The 23,126-nt window shown below is 42.0% G+C and overlaps 1 protein-coding gene across 1 annotated transcript in view; it reads left to right on the top strand.

The window, feature by feature from the left end:
- Positions 1-23,126, top strand: part of LOC135624233 (uncharacterized) — a 46,937-nt gene that overhangs the window by 19,811 nt on the left and 4,000 nt on the right. Inside the window, exon 5 of the mRNA XM_065127648.1 lies at positions 21,177-21,269. Within this exon, the coding sequence (XP_064983720.1) occupies positions 21,177-21,269 (93 nt within the window). The remainder of the gene's footprint in view (positions 1-21,176; positions 21,270-23,126) is intronic.

A 23,126-nucleotide genomic window follows, 5' to 3' on the forward strand; every position in this document is an offset into this window, starting at 1 on the left:
GTGGCGGATTAGGCGTCTAAACGAGACAACAAGTCAGGGTTACCATCAAAAAGTATGTTGTTTTCTATCTGGACGTTTTGGTCCCTGGGGTAGTTGGTGAATGGATCCTCCTCGAGCTCCAGCTCGGGATACCTCGCCTTGAAGAGGGCGATTAGGTATCCAAACTTGTACGAGGCAACCCTCGACCTCTATAGCCCCTTTCTAAATCCTACAAACGGCTTGTAGTCAGCGATCGCCTCCTCTCGATGCCTCGACACCTTACTCCGCTCGGCCTCAATCGTCTCCCCCAGCTCCCGAGCTTGCTCCACCACTGTAGTAGCCCTACTCTCGAGTTTTGAGTTGTGCGCCTTCACCGAGTCCATCACTCGGACGAGCCCCAACAACTCATCCTCTATAACTTGGTTGTTGCCTCGGACTTCCTCCAATTGTTTGGCAAGGGTAGCAAGCTCTCGCTTGACTTCCTCCAAGTTTCACGCTCGCTTGGCCCCCCGAGCCTTCACCTCAGTGACGACAGCGATAGAAGGGTCAACTCCCGCCTTCTTTAATTTCTCAACCTTTGCCCGAAGATCATCATTTTCCCGTACCTATTGGTCAATAACAATGCCAACGTCTTATCCTCGATCAAGCAAGGTCGTCACATAGTGACGGCGTTGCAAAAGCGGAAATGAGTGGTTAAATAACAAAAAAAAAAAAACCCCGAGAAAGCCAACTACGACCCGACTTACTAGCACTTTGTTGTGATAGCCTCGGTAGAGCAACACCTCCGAGGGGGAGAGATAAATCTGTTTCACCACCCTCAAACATAGGGATCCCCGACAATACCGCAATAAGGCTTCACCGTCGCTCCACACCTTTTGCCCTTCCTGTAAGACCTCCCATCTCGGCTGTAATGGTGTGCCCGGGGTTGGGTCGAGCCGAGTCGGTTAGTTATTGTCAATGTCGTGAAAGGCCGAGACTTCCCTTGCACAAGTCAACCATCGACCTCGACCTTTCCCCTCCTTGTCTCGAGGGGCACCTTGTGCTCTTGGGATCCTCAGAAGGCTCTGACACTGCTGAAAGAGGACTTCCACCTACATCTGACTCCTTGGACCTCCTTACCCTTGTGGGATGGGATGCCCTCTTCACAATGACTTTGTACTTCTTCGGTCAGTCGGTGCTAGTGTGATGGTCGGGCCGAGTCGAACTCAACTCCTTGTGTAGCGCCTCGCAGACGGAGGTCGGGACTGCCAAGTTAGTTGCATTCAAAGAATGCAGTTCTGTATTTGCAAAAAGGGTTGATATCATGAAACTACAGAAGATTAAAGAGGGAGGTGGTGAAGGGTTTGGGTCGTACCTTGAGAAGTTGGACTGAAACTCTCATCGACCAACCAGTCCTCGTCCATCTTCTGAATGGCCTCGGACGAGGAGAGAATGTCCCTCAGTCGAAGCACCTGGTCCCCCTTATCCGACAGTAGGGGAGGAGTAATATTAATGGAGTGTGCTAACCAGGCAAGGTTGAACCCCCAATCCTGACCTAGACTTACAAAAAAGAAACTCTTATTTCAACTCTTATTATTCAAGGGTGCACCGACTTCGAAGCGCCCTCGAGCAATCAAATAGTAGTTGTTTTTCCCTTTGCACAATTGAAAGCAAGCTATAAAAAGCTTGTGGGTCGGGATGATACTAGAGTGCTTACATTCTCTGTTGAACACTACTAAATAGCGCATGGAGTTGGGCACCATCTGAGACAGCGATATGCCCCACCATTCAAGACATGATACTATCATTGGGTGAAGAGGAAGGTGGAGTCACGCCTCGAGGGCGTCTCAGGACAAACTCAAAGACCCGAGCGCTGGATCGTACGGATGCTAGCTAAGACGAGGAGTCTACTGCTCAAACTTGGTGGAGATAGAATATTTGACTTGCAAGCGCTCCAGGAATAGAGCGCTTACCATTGAGTTGTAGACTTGTAGTCATGTGAACCCTTCATCGACTCTAAATCTCATAGAGCCCTAGGGTCTATGGGAGTTATCCCCCTTGACGAGGGAGAGGCCAAGACCCCTTTCGCTATCGAACTATCGGAGGACAAGGTTTTGCCTAAGTCGTGTGTCACCCTTGCGTGTCCGTCCGCAAAGGTTAGCCTCCCCTAAACCTCCTTTGGTCCTTTAGGACCTACAAAAGAGAAAACGAGTTAGAGAAAGCGTCTCACTCGGGATCCACAAGCAATCATTTTAGTAAGCACTTCATAGCCAATACAAATTACAAACAGACTTCACAAGCTCTGAACAGTCGCACAACAAAGGGTCCAAAATGGTCCACTACAGATCGAAATCCTCATAAGTGCCCACATGACACAACCTTTGTTTGTAAGCCTAGGACGACCACTAAACCAAAGAAAATGAAGCTACTAAGCCTATTGCTAGCCTTTTATATGTTGTGCAAAGCATAAACAAAATCAAAAGACATGGACATACATAAGCATTACATCGAACACTCCGTTTACAATTTTGTCCGTGACATTCTCCCCCACTTATTCTTTCAACGTCCTTGTCGAATCCCTTGCTGACGCTGCAACTCTTCGCATTTGGTGAGTCTTTAATCTTCTGCTCCAGCTGCAATGTGCCTGTTGGCTCCCAGCTACTCTTCGTTGCTGTTGTTGAGTAGTCAAACTTTTAATTCGCCATGCTGTTTCAACTCGCCAATGACTCTAACTTTAGTGTGGGGTTGGTTGAGTTGTGTTGATCACTATTGGTTCCTGTAGATCCTTCAGATGAAGGAAAAGACCATCCTTAGTATACGCCAGTCTCTCAAATGCCTCATGCTGCTTGAATTGGGTGGATGCTTGTTGGAGCTTTAACTAGCATCGCCTCGTAAACTTCTGAAGTTTTGGGTCATTCCTCCACAAAATTTGCCCATCGACTCTTTTTTCACTTAGTTGTCACTTTCAAGTAGATTCGTATCACTTCCGCTTTCGATTGACATTCTGTTGGGAAATAAAGCAGATAATCTACTCTTAGTAGCACTGATCACTATTGGTGAGGATTTGACAACTATTGTCTTCCATTTGGTTTCTTCGAAGGGTCTTTGAATATGTGCAGAGCTCCTCTACTGGATATATAAGAGAATTAGGGTACTCGGTTTCGCCCATTCTCTTAAGAGTTGAGAAGACAAAGGTTACTTGACTTCGCTTGCCTCCTTGAGGGTTGTACTCTATGCATCGAGTTGGTTACTAGCCTTCGCTTGCTCTTTGCTCATACTTCTGAAGCTCTCGAAGTGTTTGCACTTCTTGCGTTGAGTTTGCTACTGTGATTCACTTTCTCAATGCGATCGAACTTTTGGAATGCAAGAAGTTTTCACCCCAACTTGGAGCAAGTCTCTAATAGTTTTGGTCGCCTTTGGGATTGTACCGTCTTCTCCATTATCTCTGCCGCCTACTCCACTGAGTAGCAAAGGTACATCACTGCGTACTGCCTGCTTCGTTCCTTGGTCGTGCACTCTTGCATCGACTCGAAGTCCTCTACTTTCGGTTATCTTGATGAGAAACTCGTTGACACTAGTTTTACGAAGTTCCCTGGCCTCTTCCCTTCAGCCTTGTCTCGGTACTTGGAGTTTGCCTCCGTATTCTCCACCTCCTCGGCTTCTTTCAAGACAAAGCGCTCCCCCTCTATGAGAGCAAGGGATTAATGAATTCGCGGAAGTCCCGCTTCTATGGTACCATGGTGCTGCCATGCCCATGGCCCTACTATCCATTGCCTCGCATCAACATCCCTTTCTTTACAATCGGTAGATCTGCCTTTATGGCACTATGACACTCCTCCGAGTCCACCTCCATTCTAACCGATGCTTTGTTTTGGGTAGCTAAGTCCCTTTGGACTCGTCGTCGCTTCCTTGCCCCTTTCGATCCTTTGCTTCAACATATTTGTGTTCTTCAAGCAATTCCCCTTGGTCGGTGGAAAGATATATTGCAACTCCCATGCTTGGCCTCTGCCATCATGTTGTAGGGTTTGCATCGATTTCGTTCTACTTAACTTTCTTGGTAGTAACGTTCGCTTACTCGGCTTTGTCCTCTGACTTGCCAGGCTCCTTTAAGCGAATATGAGCTCTGGAGTAGTCCAACTCTCTAGTCGCTCTGATCATACCTCTGTGTGATCAAGTCCCTCCCATAAGATTCACTGGTACATGCATTCAGTATACTCTCTTGGCGGTACACAGTCCCCATATGCTGATGACCAAGGCTTTTAATCGATACAAAATTCGATGCACGCACGGAAGACCCGCATCTCCGATACCATGACATTCACTCCTTGAATCCATAGTCTTTCTTGCCATCATGTTGTTCACCGAAGTGGAGCTCCTAGTAGCTCTGATCATACCTCTGTATGATCTAGTCCCTCGTGGTAGATTCATGTGTATTATATTGCCACGAACTGTTCCACCACGATCCACTGCACCATGTCACCTCCTGGTGACATCTCCATTACATTCTGATCATTGTAGGATGAACTCGAATTGTGATCCCTCTATGTGTGGCCTCTGCCAACACATTGCAGGGCCTCTTTCACCTTCGATTATGTTCGCTTCTTTGGTAATCGATCTTTGTCCACCCGCTCTTGGGTCACATCTAGACAAAGCACACCTTTAGGATAGTCCGTCACCTAGTAGCTTCCGAGCTCCACTGACTTCGCTAAAATTGGTGCATTATTGTTTGGATCCTAGGCCTTTGCCCCTACCAGCACAATCTCCGTTGCGCACTGCTTCCTTTATAGCGACTTGAATGACAGCACTGTGGTGTATTCTTCAAGAGTACCCACCTCCACGTCCTCTTGCCCCATGCAAGGCCTTCTGAACCTAACTTCGCCTTCGCAAGTTGAGTCGCCTTCGTTCCTCTATCAATTGCTTCTTCGAGATAAGGTACATGTGCCTAGAAGCTCCCTTCGTCTTTGGCACCATGCAAGATGAGTCCACTCCATCAGAATGAAGGACTCATGGAACGATATGATCCCGCTCTTGCCTCTACAAGAGTTCATGTCCTTGACCTCTGTCCAAGGAAAGCTCTGTGCCTCCGCTCCATGTTTCATCTTCTATGTCGTCTCTCTTCGTGCAGCTTGGGTATTTCGCTAAGTTACATCTAAGTTGTTCCGCTCCTCAATTTGCATTGAGTTGGTGGTGGTCCTCGCGCCTACCATTCCACGGGTCAGCCCTCCATTGAGTTCGATCTCCATATTGGCTCCAAGTGTGCCTTCATTTTGTGTTGCCTTGGGTCGCTCTCTCACTTGATCTCACAAAGCATTTACCAATGCATTACCTCATGCGAGATCATGTGATGACTCCTCGCCACTTGCTCGGTCCGTTGAGCTTTGTCGGGTTGTTCTCTTGAGGTACTTCTCCTTAACATGTACGGTCCGTTGCACATGATTCTCCCTTTGGAGAACCGAGACTTATCCCTCTAAGTTATATGTCTCGTTGGAGCAACTTCTCTTTACATTCTTCCCTCTGAAAGTTTCGGAGACCACCACCCTCTTGGACTACTCTGCTTTGCTGAACAAACTGTGCATTGGTCTAACCCCGCAAATGCACTTGCTAGATTGGGACTCCTTGCCAATACAGCCCCTGTTGCACCCCTCAAGGCCTAGCAACATGCTGAACTCGCTGCACACTTCAGCCTCTTACGGACGTATCCTTCTCATACTGAAGAGAAAGTTTCAATGCTCCATGACGTCGAGTTTCGATCGTCTTGGGATGGCCACGAATATTCCATCGTTCACAAGACCTTGCATGAGTACCGAATTCTTCGAGTTAGCAATTTCCCTCACCTCTATGAGCTTTGCATAACTCTTTCGGTCATTGAACAACTCATTCCACCTTGCATGGTCTCATCATTTACCAAGCGCCTCGCTTGCCTTAGCACCATCAAGTATGGTTGCTAATGTCGAGCCGTAGCTCGAACTCCACCATCCCAACCTTTGTGCGCTACACATTCTTCTAAGCTTGCTTGTCCTCATGGTGCCTCTTGCGTGAAGAGTTGGTCATTCCTTTGAATGTCAATTTTAGATACCCGCTTCTCTGAGCGACTCCTTTTCCTTACATCTTCAAACCCGTTTCCCCAAATGGTTACACGTGCTGGCTGCCCTCAACGCAGCGCCGTTAGGTCCCTCAAGTTTGCATGCCAAGTGTTTCTATGAGTGCTTGTCCCGCTCTGATACCATATATCACGCATTTAGCTGGTTTTGCCTAAGTCGTGCGGCACCCTTGCATGTCCGTCCGCAAAGGTCAGCCTCTCCAAAACCTCCTATGGTCCCTTAGGACCTACAAAAGAGAAAACGGGTTAGAGAAAGCGTCTCACTCGGGATCCACAAGCAATCATTTCAATAAACACTTCATAGCTAATGCAAATTACAAACAGACTTTACAAGCTTTGAACGGTCGCACAACAATGGGTCCAAAATGGACCACTACAGACCGAAATCCCCACAAGTGTCCACATGACACAATATTTGTTTGCAAGCCTAGGACGACCACCAAAACCAAAGAAAATGGGGCTGCTAAACCTACTGCCAGCGCTTTATATGCTATGCAAAGCATAAACAAAACCGAAAGACAGACATACATAAGCATTACATCAAACACCCCGTTTACAATTTTGTCCGTAACAGATTGACGGTCGATGGACTAGGAAGAACTTGTGCGAGAGGGGAGAGATGTCCTGACCTAAGGTGCAGAAGTTGGATGGTGGATGACCTAAGGATTGACTCGCCTTTCGAAACTAGAGCTTAGAAGGAAGCTTCCGAAATGTTAGGGCTCAAGCAATGGAATGAGCCTCACTAAATGGACTATGGGAGGTTTATAGACGGGACAACCTCTCTCCTCTTCTTTGCGATTGGCACAAAATGATTGACAACCTCACTAAATGGCTCAAGCAAAGGAATGATCCCGAAGGGACACTCCCCTATTGCTAAGGCGCCAATCAAGGAATATATAAGGAAATCTCCCTCTCTCCCAGTGATTTAAAAAGCGCTAGGCGCTCGCCCGAGCGAAGCGAGGCGCTAAATTATAAAAATATATAATATAATTATAAAAATATATAATATAATTATTTAAAATTATCTAAATTATAAAAATATATAATATAATTATAACAATAATTTCAAATAAATAAAAATTAACAACATTAAAATCAAAATAATATATTATTAATCTATTAACAGAAAATTAATCATTTCAAAATTCAAATAAACTTAATATTAAGAGTATACTGAGCCTGATGGAGAAACGAGGAAGCAGCGGCGAGCGGCGGCAGCAGCAGTAGCAGCAGCAGCGGCGAGCGCCGGCAGCGGGAAAGGGAAAGGGAGCGGAAGGCGTGAGTAGCGGGAGGCCTTGAGGGAGGCGCGAGCAGCGGGAAGGCTCGCGGGAGGGCTCGCAGGAGGCGAGAGGGCTCGCGGGAGGCGTGAGCAGCGGGAGGGCTCGAGGGAGGCGCGAGCAGCGGGAAGGCTCGCGGGAGGGCTCGCAGGAGGCGCGAGCAGCGGGAGGGCTCGCAGGAGGCGCGAGCAGCGAGAGGGCTCGCGGGAGGCGCGAGCAGCGACAACGGCAGCGGGAGCAGCGACAGTGAGCGACGAGATCGCGATCGGGATCGGGATCGAGAGCGGCAGCGGCAGCAGGTTAGTGTTGGGTTAGGGTTAGGGTTAGGGTTGGGGTTATATCGGTTTAGTTGGTTCGATTGAACCAACTAACAACCGAACCAGGACCGAACCAGACCTAAAATTCTGGTTCGGTCGCCTTGGTTTACCCAGGCGCTCGCCCGAAGCGCCCAGCGCCTAGGCTCGGGCGAGCGCCCAGGCGGCGCCTGTTTGAAGCGCGCCGCTTGGGACATTAGCGAGGCGCTCGGGCCTCGCCTCGCCTCGCCCGAGTGCCTAGGCGAGCGCCCGAGCGCCTTTTGCAATCACTGCTCTCTCCCCCGCTGTTGAGACATTAATCGAGGAAGATATGAGGAAATTTCCTTCTCTCCACTGCTGAAGCGCTAATAGAGGAATGATTGACATAAGTGTCCCTTCGGGATCATGTCCCAAGGATGCCACTCGAGTGTCTCTCTCTCCTACATTATTAAGGCATCAATTGAGGAGGATATGAAGAAGATATTGTTAGGACTCTAGCTAGGAGAGTCCTAATTGAGAGGGACATTCATGTAAAACCTACCTAAGCCAACCCCTATTAAAGAGGTGAAGTGGCCGGCTAGGGTTAGGAGGTTGTTTCTTAGAGAAGAATTAGGAGTTGTAAAGGACTAGGAGTCTTGAGTAGAAGTCCTATTAGGGGTTGGTTAGAAGTAGGAGTCTTGAGTAGGAGTCCTATTAGGAGTTAGGGTTTAGAAACCCTATAAATAGCCATGTATTCCTCCTCTTTTGATAAGCAATAGATGAATATTTTCTGCAGCCTTTGAGCAGCAACTTGGAGAGAGGAACCCCTATAGAGTTCCAAGGAGGCTGATCCCCTGGTATCAGAGCAGCGTTCTTGGCGTCTTGCTGCCCTTCCACAGCCATCCATCAACCCTCCACAACCGCCCAAAGCAATTCCCACAATTGCTTAAGAGATCATTGCCAAATTCCGCCGTCATCTCCACCACCACGGATCATCCTTTGATCTCCCCGTGAATTGCAATAGGTTCTGGTTTTCTACCTTACTACTGCTGCAATTTAGTTATCCTTATTTGAAAATCCCAAAAAAATTATTCCTATATTCCTGCATAAACTTTTTGTCATAAAATTTTCATCTCTACGACAAAAGATACATAGCATAATTCCAATCGTATAGCACCGTCTGTTTGATCTTGCTACTGTGTTTTTTCTATCCAAATCTCTATGAAATTTTTATGACATCTTTGACATTTCCTAACAGTAGATTTCCTTTGGTTTTGTCAAAAAATTCTCAAAATAAACCATTGATATTTTACGTCTAATCTGCTATACTTGAAAATCTGCACTGTAAAATTTCAGTCGCATAGCACTGTTTATTTGATCTTGATACTACGTTGTTTCTATTCAAATCTCTACGAAATTTTTATGATAGCTTTGACACTTCCTAACAGTGGAATTCCCTTTGGTTTCATCAAAAAATTCTCAATATAAACCACTGATCTTTTACGTCCAATCTGCTATACTTAAAAATCTGTGTTGCAGAAAATTTCAGCCGCATATTGTTGCCTTAACCCATCTATTTGCAATCTTTTTTGAATGAAATTTCTTATACACTTCATAGATCATCTTGGCTTCCATCTAAGATTGATCTATTAAGAAATTCATCTCTAAAAACGATTTTGTGTTGCTGCAAATTTTCGTCGTAAACCGTTGAAATTTCTCGACGAGAATTTTGCAATTGTAACTTGCACCAATTTCCTTGCTGTTATACTACCGAAATTTTCTTGATTAAATTAGATATCCTTGCTGTCATATAAACTGTGATTTTGCTATCAATTCCCTCCTCAATTCTCTCAAGTTTTTGGTGGAAATTACGTCAAGAAACCGTTGTTTCTTCGACGACAATTCTACTCTTACAGGACAGCACATATTTGTTGCAACTTCCACTTATTTCTATCAAACCTTTGCTACCATCTACCACAGATCCAAAACTTTCATCTACAGCCCTAAAACTCCACAAAACCACACCCTTAAACTGCACCCAAAATAGCCACAAAACAAGCCTAAACCGTAGCCTACATCCACCGATCTACCAATCCTTTCGACCATCACCTCTCTCAACCAATACATGCCTTTAACCCGACAACAAAAGAGAGATCTTAACATCACAGATTTGGCGGCATATACTATGGCATCTGAGGAGGTAATCAATTCTAAATTCGAAGCCTTCGAGGCGCGAATGGAGGATAAGATTCGGATGCTCTTTACCGAACTCAGATTGGGCCGACCACTAAGCCCGAAGAAATCACATCAAGGAGAGAGCTTTGCCCAATTGCACTAAGCCCAAAGATATGACTTCCAAGAGAGGGGAAGCTCTATGACCAACCCCAACTATCCATGCATGAGAGTGGACTTCCCTAAATGGGAAGAAGGAGACCCGATTAGTTGGATCTCGTGCGCGGAGCAATATTTTCGGTACCATAAAATCGCGGATGCATCTATGGTGAAAATTACAGCTATACATCTTGAAGGGGATGCTATACAGTGGTTTGACTGGTTTGAACATACTTATGGAGTCCTTTAATGGCGACAATTCAAAGAAGGACTGTTGATCCGCTTCAAACCAACCGATTACGAGAATATTGACGGACAACTAACAAAGATCCAACAAACCTCTACCATTCAGGAGTACCAAACCAGGTTTGAAAGGTTATCTAATCAAACTCGTGATTGGTCTCAAAAACAGCTATTGAGGACCTTCATTGAGGGCTTGAAGCCGGAGATCCGAGGAGAAGTTAAAGCGCGACAACCATATACACTTATGGCAGCCATCTCTTTCGCACGACATCAAGAGGAGCAATTGAACCATGAAGCTCAGAGGACTAGGGTCGCTCCTCAACCAGTAATATTAAAGCCCTCAGCCCCCTCTACTATCGACCAAGTCCCTACACTAAAGAGGTTAACAAGAGAAGAGCTTCGGGAGCGATATACGAAGGGGTTGTGTTGGCATTGTGACAAGCCGTGGAGCCGTGAGCATCGCTGTAGTAAAGGGAGACTTCTTATGAATTGAACCAATAGAAGAAGAGTTCATTGAACATCCAGAAGAGAGCCTTAAACATGAAGAAGAAGATGCAGAAGAAGAGCCACAACTGACCGAAGTTACGGTACATACACTAGCCGGCTACTCAAACCCGCAAACGATGAAAGTTAGAGGCCTTCTCAAACAACAATCGATCACTGTTCTCATCGACACGGGCAGTACTAATAACTTTCTAAACAGTAAGGTTACTATCCAGATGGCCTTACCTATCGAGAATTGCAACAAGTTTGACGTTAAGGTCGTCGATGGATGGATTTTGAAGTATGATTGTAGGCGCCCGCAAGTGAAACTGTTGCTGATCATGAGGCCATGCTCAGAATTAAATGGTTGACAACATTAGGTGATATTTCTTGGAATTTTATGCAACTAATTATGGAATTTTATAGTAAGGAGAAACAGGTGATACTTAACGGGAAACGTGGGGGCAACGTAACGATGATTTGCACACAACAAATGGATAAGGTTTTGCATAAAGCATACAGCGGCTTTTTGGTATAACTTGAGCAGCAAACTAAGGGAGAGCCAATAGAATTTGAAGATCTAAACCTACTTCCTTTCCTTGCTGAATTTTCAGATATATTTGACGAACCGCACAACCTACCACTTACCCGTCGGCATGATCATTATATAATGATTCTTTCAAGCAAACCTCCAGCAAATACTCGGCCATATCAGTATCTACATCTCCAGAAGGATGAAATAGAAATGATTATAAAAGAGATGCTCGAAACAGGAGTTATTCGGCCAAGTTGCAACCTCTACTCTTCATCGGTGCTACTTATACGCAAGAAGGACGGAACATGGCGAATATGCGTTGATTACCGAGCTCTCAATGGCATAACCAAGGTTAAATACCCTATTCCAGTAGTAGATGAATTGATAGATGAAAGGCAGCACAAATCTTCACAAAGCTGGACCTTCGATCCGGGTATTATCAAATACGAGTGTACAAAGAAGTCATACCGAAAACCGCCTTTCGAACACACAACGACCACTACGAATTTTTACTTTCTTCAACAAAAGGTAGAATATATTGGGCATATCATATCAGAGGAAGGTGTGGCAGTGGACCCCTTCAAAATTGGAGCAATACAAAACTGGCTGACCCCGAGAAACATAAAATTGCTACATGGCTTTCTGGGTTTAATAGGCTACTACTGCAAGTTCGTGAAAAACTATGGAAAGATCAGTGCACCACTTACTTCCTTACTGGAAAAAGATGCCTTCCAATGGTTGGATAGAGCCTCCGTTGCCTTCGACAAACTTAAGGCAGCCATGACGACGACGCCGGTGCTAACACTACCAGATTTCAACCGACCCTTCATTATTGTGGTCGATGCATCTGGAGTCGGAATTGGAGTCATTCTCATGCAAGATGGTCGACCACTAGTAAGGCATTATCTCCCTCCCATCAAAATAAGTCAACATATGATAAGGAGATGCTCGCCATTGTGCGCGTAGCAACGAGGTGGAGACCCTACTTGATTGGTCGATAATTTCAAATTAAAACCGACCGTAAAAGCCTCAAGTACTTTTTGGAGCGAAAGATATCATCCCTTGAGCAGCAAAAATGGGTAACAAAACTTTTTGGATTTGATTATGAAATAACTTACAAAAAGGGGAAATAGAATGTTTTTGCAGATGCGCTTTCGCAGCTACCCGAGCAAGCTGAAGTTTCGGTCGTTTCACTTCCGACCAGCGACTTCCTTGAGGATATTAAGATGGAATGACAGGAAGATTCAGAGACTAGTAAGATTATAAAAAAATTGGAAGAAGCACCAAGCTCCGTGGCTCATCACAATTGGGACTTAAAAGAATTACACTATAAGTGACGCATTGTGCTTATGATAAATTCTACTTGCATCTTCACGAGCAGATTTTGGACAAAGTTATTCCATATGCAGGGTAATAAATTGAAAAGGAGTACGACATATCACCCACAAATCAACGGCCAAACAGAAGTTGTAAATAGGTGCTTGGAGACAGCCCAAAGCCACCCATCAAATATGACTATCCAAGGAGAACTCCAGACCCAGCCAAGTGTCATTATTGATCGACGGATCGTGACTCGATGACGATGACCCACTACTAAAGTGCTAATACAGTGGGTGAACCTACCAACAGAAGATGCCACTTGGGAGAGCTATGACAACTTGAAGATCAAATTCCCAAAATTCATGAATCGTCAGCCTCGAGGACAAGGTTGATTTGAAGAGGGCGGGTCTGTTAGGACTCTAGCTAGGAGAGTCCTAATTGAGAGGGACATTCATGTAAAACCTACCTAAGCCAACCCCTATTAAAGAGGTGAAGTGGCCGGCTAGGGTTAGGAGGTTGTTTCTTAGAGAAGAATTAGGAGTTGTAAAGGACTAGGAGTCTTGAGTAGAAGTCCTATTAGGAGTTGGTTAGAAGTAGAAGTCCTATTAGGGGTTAGTGTTTAGAAACCCTATAAATAGCCATGTATTCCTCCTCTTTTGATAAGCAATAGATGAATATTTTCTGCAGCCTTTGAGCAGCAACTTGGAGGGAGGAACCCCTATAGAGTTCCAAGGAGGCCGATCCCCTAAAGAGATCAACCCCAAGTTTAGAATCTGCAAGGGTTCTAACAGATATGCTCTCTTACCACCCATTACAGATGTTGATTAGGGAAAGCAGACTCTCCCCTTCTTGCAATAGAGCCACCCTCCGCGATTGAGGCTAGTGTCCCCTCAGGACAACTTCGAAGAGACGCGAGTCGGGAAGACCCGATTTGCACTAGAATATTTGCTACGGCGGAGGCACAAGACAAAATGCGTCCAAGACGCATGAGTCGGAAAGACCTAACCCACGTAAAAAGAAATCCGCAAATGAGTTAAGAAAAATCCATGTAAAGAGAATCAGGTCAAATGGTGCTTGAGGCGCATGAGTCAATTAAAATCCAACTTGTGCCAAGCGAAATCCATTACAGCGGAGGCACAAGGCAAAATGTGCTCGAGATGCATGAGTTAAGAAGACCCGACCCGTGTAAAGAGAAACCCGCTACGGTGGAGGATCGGGCCAAACGATGCTTGAGGTGTATAAGTTGAGAAAAATTTGACCCGCGCCAAGCAAAATCCGCCACGACAAAGATGCAAGGCCTAATATACCCGAGACGCCTAATTCGTAAAAACCCGACCTACAGGATGAGATCCCAAATGCTCTCGTGTTGAAAAAAACCAAACGATACACTTTGAACCCAAGAGCCCCGAAGTACGCCTTTGGAGGCGACAAATGATAGGGAATATACAATCAACTAGCCATCGCTCGCTACGCCAATGCCACATAAGGCCCGTGGGAGGAAAAAGGCCCAAATAACTCGACACATGCTTGCTTGCGTGGATAGGAATCTAAGAGATAGCTCGGGTCAGTTGTCGAACTATTTCCCCTGTAGAATATTCATAAGAATATTCTCAGGAATCCAGGGGTTAGCTCGGGTTGGTTATCGAACTGCCTCCCCTATGGAATATTCACAAGAATATTCCTAGGAGTGCATGGGGTAGCTCGGAACGATTAGGAACTGTCGACCCTGTTGAATATTCGTAAGAATATTCTCGGGAGTCCAGGGGTAGCTCAGGATCGTTACGAATTGCCTCAACTTTGGAATATTCATAGGAATATTCTTGGCAGTTTAGGGAGCAACTCGGGTCAGTTATAAATCACATCCCCTATAAAATCTTTATGGGATATTCTATCTTCTCATGGTCAGGTATAAAAATACACCCTCAACTTTGGATATGGGGATTAAGAGCTAAAGAAGTGGACCTCGGTACTAGCTTAAGCGTCAGAGGGAGCGACTTAGGAAGATTCTCTCAACTTCGGTCTTTTTGCAGGTAACGATTCAGGAGAAGGTGCTCTCCACTTCAGACAACTCCACCTATATGGATCAGGGTCACATTATGCTGACAAAAACGTCAATGACCTTTTCTCCTAACAATAGTCAAACTTATTCAAGCCTTGAGATTCACTTAAGGTCGATTAAAATTTAACCGTCACTTCTAGTCACTATATTCATACTTATTATCATAACTTAACCTTGTATTCAAGTTCGCTAATGCACTTTGGCTTGTTGTGCTGAAGGATCATGCATTTTTGCTACAAAATATGCTTAAAGTAGACATTAATGCTTATGTATGCTTAACCAACTTTCGTAGAACATTGTGAATTATATTGGAAAGCATGTACTTAAATTTTAAAACCTAAAAATATAAGTATATCATTTATCATATTTATGACGCATAGATATTATAAATCATATCACTGAGTGAGTGTAACATATATATATATATATATATATATATATATATATATATATATATATATATATATATATATATATATATATATTATTTTTGTTTCCGTTGTCATGCTAGTTGTAATTCTATGTACATGAGACTCAAGCACTATAGTAATGGTTGAAATCTGATTGTTATCGATGGACAACTTAGATTTGACCCTTTCTTACGGTCAGATCTATTTGAAAGGGTTTTTAAATATTTTTCTCCCCTCTTTCACCCCCTTTCACTTTCTCATACTCTTATACTCTCAATCTCTTTCTCAGTCACTTCTTTCTCTTATTCTCACATTTGCACTCTGTTAAAACTTCACAAATTACAATTTGTGAATTGGATTAAACTTAGGAAGTTAATTAGGGAGGATTAATACCTAATTTAGAGGAAGAACTCTCTAATCAATGGTCTGAAGACAACTTCTCAATTGCATTCAGCAACCCGTTCAGTTCAGAGACATGGTGACGACATGGACAGTAGTGCCTCGACCGACGATAGCAGCCATGCTAGGGAGTCGATGGTCTCGTTTACACTATTTAAGGGTGGTGCATAGACCACTCTAATATAATAGATATTAATGATATTTAATTGACCCAATATGAATCAAATTTCAATTAAATACATTGAAAAATATACTAATCACAACATTAACATAATTAATTCCTAATTAGTCCTCTTTAACAACTATAAATATGTCAAACATCCTGATAGGTATTAAAGACATTGAATTGACTCAATATTGATCAAATTTTGATTAAATCATCATTAAAACCACTAATTATTATATTAAAAAAACTTAATTAAATCCTAATTAAACCTACTATACCATCATAAAACATATAAATCATCATAATTTGTATGTAATGCAAAGATTTGCAAAGATTTGACCCATTAAATGTCTAATTTTGAAAAAATCAGTATTAAACATACTACTCATTAAGGTTTTTAATTTCGAATAATACCTGTCCGTCAGCAGACTAGTACACGTACCATCCTCCACCGAGCGGTAGCATCGATTGTGGCTGTTTCCGTTCCTAAATTGGTCGGTGACGGAGAAGAAAGAAGAGGAAGAAGAAAAAGGAAAACCTGGAGATTCGACGCAGCGATGAAGCCTCGGCAATGTCAAGGGAAGAAGCGATTTCATCTTCCCAGCATAAGAAACCGAGTGAAGTGATGCCTTTTTTTTTTTCGTGCGGGGAAACCAAGCGACATCGCCTCAGCGACGTCACCTTTCCCTTTCTGTTTTTTTTTTGCGTGGGGAAACCGAGCGATGTCGCTACCTTTCCCTTTCTTTTTTTTTTTTTGCTTGGGGATCGCGACGTCGCCTTTCCCGATTTTTTTTTTTCGTGCGGAGAAGGAAGGAACCTCCTCACATAGGTAGAGCCATCGTTTTTTTTTACTTATATATATATATATATATATATATATATATACACACACTGAGTGGTATATTGAAATGTACCGCTCGGTATACTTATATCATACCATACTATACCGAACAGAGCCCGAAACTCCGGTACGGTACAAAATTACAAACCTTGCTAATCATAACATTAAAAGCCTTAATTATTCCCTAATTAATACTATTCTACAATCATAAAGACCTCAAATAACTTATTAGACATTTTGTTTATAGAATAGGCTTAATCATCTTATAAATCATCAAAATCAAGAAAAAAAAACCTACTTTTGATTGGAGAGTTCTTTCTCTAACTTAGGTGGTAATCCTTTCTAATTAGCCTCCCAAGCTTGATCTAATTCACAAATCGTAACTTTGTGGAGTTCAAAAGAGTGCAAATAAGAGAGTGAAAAAAATATGTGAGTGAGAAAGTGATTGAGAGAGTGGATAAGTTAGAGAGAGTGAAAGAGGAGAGACTGAGAGGGTAGAAAAGATTTTAAAACTCTTAGATTTGGTTCAAACAATTAAATGGATTGTTTGAATTCAACAAATCCTTGCCTTTGAACAGTATCGATCAAAATCTGATTGTTATTGACCAGTACAGGTTGGTAACGGTCGGATTTCAATCGTTCCGGCCGATACATACCCCATATCAGGCGATATCCCTTGTTATGGACCGTTCGGTATAGGGTAGTTTGTGTGTTGGTCCCCTATCGGATCGATATGTACTGCCTGGTACAGGTTGACACAGTGAACTATGGTTTTTTTTAATGTTTAGTCATGCTTTTTGGTCTTTCAAATGCATCTAGCACTTTTATGAGGGTTACACAAGTACTCCATCTTTTCATTGGCCATTTTCTTATCATCTATTTTGATGACATTCTCATCTATAGTAAAGCCAAGGATGAACATCTTCACCTTCATTGAGTTCTAAAGACCCTTGGTAAGGAAAAACTCTATATCAACTTGAAGAAATGTTCATTTCTACAATCACATGTCATTTTTCTAGACTTTATAAATTGTATGAAGAAGGGTGAATTTAAATGGACCAAAGCTGCCTCCTTTGATAAGATAAAAAAAAAAAAAAAATGACACAAGCACCTATTATGCAACTTTCAGATTTTTCTGAAATCTCTGAGTTTGCTTGTCATGCCTTTGGGTAGGAATAGATGGAGTGTTTAATCAAGAAGGTCGTTCTATTACATTTTTTAGAAAAAAATTAAATGGGGCCTGACAAAAATATTCTACCTATAATAAGGAGTTTTATGTGGATGTCCAAGCTTGGCGACATTACTTGTTTTCAAATGAATTCATCATATATTCAGACCACCAAGCCCTACGATACATTCAATCACAAAAAAAAAAAGGATTCGTGACACATTAAGTGGGTTGAGTTCCTTTAAGAATATACATTTGTCTCAGCACCAACTAGGGGTTAAAAACAAATCAGTTGATGCACCGAGTCAAATGGCACTTGTTTGGCACTCTATGACCACTGAAGTGATAGGATTTGAACACATATGAGATGACTATATGTCTTCTCCTTATTTTAAAAAGATCTCTGCAACATTATTAGAAGGGTCAAGATTAGACAACATACATTTTATCATCTGTGATAGATTCTTATTTAAGGGTGTTCTTTTGTGTATTCCCAATGGTTCAGTTCATTATTTGGGAAATGCATGTTGGAGGGGTTACAGGTCATTTTGGTTAATATAAAACCATTATCATGGTTGATGACAGGCTTTCCTATCCTAGCTTCAAGTGAGATGTGGCTCACATCATATCTCAGTGTTGTACTTGCCAATCGACTAAAGGAAGAAGACATAACATAGGATTATATACGCCTTTGCTTGTATCTCATTCCCCTTAGGAAGACCTTAATATGAATTTTGTCCATGGTTACCATGAATCCTAAGGGGCTATGATTCCATTTTTGTTGTGGTGGATCCATTTAGCACGATGGCAAACTTTATGCCATGTAAGATAACTATTGATGCCTCACATGGAAAATTTTGAACACAGTTACAGTTCACTTCAACATATCAACCTCCAACTAACAGGCAAGCTGAGGTAGTTAATAGGAGTCTAGGTAACCTTCTATAATATCTAGTTGTTGATCATCTGTTCATTTGGGACCGAGTACTCTTTTTTGCTGAGTTTGCATATAACAGTATATATAATAGGTCTACTAGCCTTAGCCCTTTTGAAGTCATCTTTGGACATCAACCTTGAAAATCTATTGATCTTATTCTTATTCCTTCAAAAGCTAGACCTAATGAACCAGCTGAGTCCTCCAAGACTAATACTGAAATTCAAGAAAGGAGAAGTCTACTATAGATGTTTATTGCAGGTCACAAGAATTCAAGAAGGGAGATCTGGTAACTATGAGAGTTCAACCCAAGAGGTTTTTGTGAGGAATACCAAAAGAGCCTTATGTCAAAAAACTTTGGTGCTTATAAAATCTTACAAAGATTAGCTTAAATGTCTATGAACTTGACGTTCCACCATATCTTGGCATTATCTGAGTTATCAATATTGAGGATTTGACACCTTATAATGAACCACCAAACGCTACACCTCGCCTCCAAAATACCCAACCTTTTGTGTTGTCAACTCCACAACCTATAATGCCTTCCCCACCTATACCCCAGCTATTAGAGGAGAAAAGAGGAAATAGAAGATTTCTTGGAAAAACAGCATGTCTCGACTCGTAATAGAGGATATCGGAGATTACTTAGCAAATGGAAAGGACAATCGGGTTTAGACTCCACATGGATCACAAACGAAGAACTCCAACAACTCAAAGCCTAAACTTTACGATCAGTAATACCTCATCACTTCATCAGAGATGTGGATACTTTCAAGCTAGGGAGAGTTGATGGAGGAAATCAAGTCACATTTCACAAACATGGAAAGAAAAAAGGCTGGTCCAATTGACTTTGGATTGATGGTTAACTCAAGCTTAGGTTCAATTGACAGATTCGGGTTTCCACATGGCATCATCATATGCAATCATGATCTTATTTAATAAGATTACCAATAAAGAAGAAGGAAGGAAATAAATAAAAAAGAAGATTGCAAGAATCATCATCTTACAAAAATGGAAAAGCATCATGCACAAAACAAGAAGATTATTTTACAGAATCATCATCTTGTAGGTAAAACATCATGTACAAAGAAGAAATATTATTTTATAGAATCATCATTTCTCAAGAAAGGAAAACTATCGTGCACAAAGAAGGAAAATTATTTTACAACACAATTCTGGAAGCTGATATTCTCAAAAGATGATAGGATTCAATGGATTGAATCATTTTGGTGCAATTTAATTTTCTTCCTTGTTATATACCTCCATTTTTTTGTATCTGTAGCCTATATAAAGAGGCCTAGAATTGTAATATGATCATCATTCTTTAAATGAATAATAATAATATTGTTTGTAAATTGTGTGAGTGGTGTGAAGCCATTGTTCTCCCCCAATGTGAGTAGGAGGATTTGGAGTGAATGCAAGACTATCCATGTGTTCCTTTCCTCTCTAATCCTCTCTGAAGCCAACTCGTCATGAAGACCTGTGGATCGACCTCTAACTCCCCTATGTCCTTTTAACTCCCTCATTGGTTAGAAGGATGTCTTAAAGCCCACCTCCTTAACCATCTTAGTATGTCTTGAATTCCAGCACTTGTCCTTTATTGCTTCGATTAATATTTTTAGAATTTTTTTTTTGTTTCCTCTCTCTGTGTTTTAGTCCTTTTTTAATTTATTACCCACCCCCACCCAATTCTCTCATATATTAAGCCTTCCCCTAGGGTTGTCGGACATCAACTAGTCCACCAAAAGGGGAGTTGCTATTGTGTCATGTCAGAGTATTTTGAAAATTATGAAAAGGTGGGGGCACCCCTTGGGAAATATGAAAACAGGCACTTCCTCTAAGGAAAAACTCAATTAGAGGGTTGTTCCCTGGAATTCACCCTGAAAAATTATCTTTTATATTTCAATTTCATTTTTTGTGACAAGATTTTTATTGTTTTTAATTTTTATGTGATTTTCATATGCTCTAATTTCACTAATTCAATCTAATGATCTTATCAATCCCATAATATTGTCCCTAGCCAAGAGCAATCTTGGTATCAATCTTGCACAATATGTTTGGAATAATTACAAGGGATAGTAAAGATTCTAAAGAATATCTGACATCCATATTTATTAGATATATAAGAGTATAGAAGTTGAACTATTGAAATATATGATTGTTGCAGATTGTCTCTACACATATCTTAAATATACATTTTTAGTTTTCTTTTTTTAATGTGGACCTATATCTTCATACCCATATCTAAAATTTGGATCTCTTTGTCTTATTTCAGTATCTTGAATTAGATGTTAGATGCTATGATTCGTGTTGCACTTGTGGCTTTTCATCTGAATCCAGGCAACATGGGCCCTATATGTCAAATTTCTACTAAGACTCTGGGAGTTGCTCTGATTTGTTTTGGAAAGTTAAGAAAAAAGGGGTATAGTGGTCTAAGATAAACTGGATGGGGTTTTAGAAGTATGGAGATGTAAATTGAATGGTTTTAGGATCAAGGATTAAGAAGCTTCTAGTTATAATACACGTAAACCATTGTTGGGAATTGGATAAAGAATTGTTGGTTAATCATTCTACCTTTATTCCTAAATATTGAAACATCTTTATTTCTTTTTCTTGCTTCGTGTTTCTTTTTGTTCGCCAATACATATAAAAATTGTGCCTTTAATGGTTCATGTTCCAGGTAATGTCTGTAATGTCTATGTGGACTAGGTTGCAACCTAGTTATGCTGCTAATATGTGGAATGAAGCCCTCAACAAGCGACTCGGGACTGAGGTACATGTAGGGCAGTGAAATTTCTTCTTGTTATATGCTTTTAAGACAGTTTCCACATGAATGTGTATTATGAATTACGTAAGTATATCGGAATAAATTAAAAGTTAAAAAGTTACAGAAGGTAGATGGCCTATCCAATTTATGCATGATTTACGTTTAAGATTAAGATCTCAGTATTATTTTAGTTGTCTCTTTGGAATTGTATGTGTACCACATGTCCTAACTGTCAAAGAGATCCTTCCTCATTTTCTTTTAGCAAATAGATCATTATGCAATTTGATCAATTTTAGCAGTTCTATACCAAATTCAGTATCCATGGGCTATCATATGCCTGTTTTTGTTTCTCTTGCTGCAAAAGAAGCCTAATCTTTTTTCTTGAGAATATGGTTATGAACCATTGAAATATCACTGGTAATTTGGTCTCCTGTGATGGCCACAAATTTTTTGAGTAATTCTCTGTCATTTAAAGTGAAATTCGATTTTGACTAGAAGATTTAACATTTTGTGGGAGGTTGAAATTGGAAAAGAACCTTCTATTATTGTATAATGAATGAAACTGAAGTATAATTATGAAGTTGGTGAACCTTATAGAGTCGACTTGTGAGTCGGGTCTATTCCACCCCTTTTATATTAACAACATCCAACCCAACTTGCCAGGCCTGATTTGTGCTGTAAGATCACATGATCCTATGGTCCATATTGTGAGTTTAGCAACCTATTCATCATCCTATTTAATGTGTTCTTGATGATGGGGGTGGGAGGGCGGTAGTTAAGGGTAGTAAAGGGAGAAGAGGGAAGTAACGGGAGAAGAGGGAAGAGGGAGGAGGGAGGGGAGCAAGAAGAGGAAGGGAACAGTGATTTCAATAGGCGCTCGGGCGAGGCGAGGCGAGGCCCGAGCGCCTCGCTTCATGTCCAAGCGCCTCGCTTCAACGAGGCGCCGCCTAGGCGCTCGCCCGAGCCCAGGCGCCGGGCGCTTCGGGCGAGCGCCCGGGTTAAACCAGGCGATCGAACCAGTGTTTTACGTCCGGTTCGATCTCCGATGCTTTAGTTGGTTCAATCGAACCAACTAAATCACCGATAGGCTCCCTCTCACGATTTCCCCAACTTCCCCAACCCTAACACTCGTGATTTTGCCGTCGAGATTTCTTCTTCGTTGTCGTTGCTCTCTGCTACAGCTGCCACTGTCGCTACTCGCCACTGCCACAATCGTCGCTCATCGTTGTTGTCGCTACTCGCCGCTCGTAGCTCCCGCTCCCACTCCCACACCCGCTGCCGCTCGTAGCTTCCGCTCCCACTGTCGTTGCCTTAGCAGCCTCGGCCTTCTCACACTCTTCTCACTATACTGTTAACAGTATATTAACATTAACTATATACTAATAATAGTATTTTTATTTATTAAATTAATAATATATTATTTTAATTTTAATACTATTAATTTTTATTTATTTAAAACTATTGTTAGGTTTCAGAATAAATGGCAAGTGTACAGAGCAACTTAATAGATTTGATGTAAAATTTTATTATTTTAATTTTTGAGATTTTTTATTAATATGACATTGTGATTTTGTCTTCAATTTTTTTAATTTAATAGCATATTTTTTATTTAAATAATTATATTAATTATATTATATATTTTTATATTTTAGCGCCTCGTTTCACTCGGGCGAGCGCCTAGGCGAGTGCCTAGCGCCTGGGGTGTTTTTGGACCTTGGCCCTTTTCCGGCGCCTAGCGCTTTTTAAATCACTGGAAGGGAATGGTATAAACGACGATGTTTGATGGCTAAGAAGAAAGGTTGAGATAGAAGAGAGAGGGATGATAGTGGTGGAAAAAGGTGCTGGCCATAGGAAGAGGAGAGA

The sequence above is a fragment of the Musa acuminata genome, chromosome BXJ2-10 (genome assembly GCF_036884655.1).
Source record: "Musa acuminata AAA Group cultivar baxijiao chromosome BXJ2-10, Cavendish_Baxijiao_AAA, whole genome shotgun sequence".
Classification (NCBI taxonomy): Eukaryota; Viridiplantae; Streptophyta; class Magnoliopsida; order Zingiberales; family Musaceae; genus Musa; species Musa acuminata.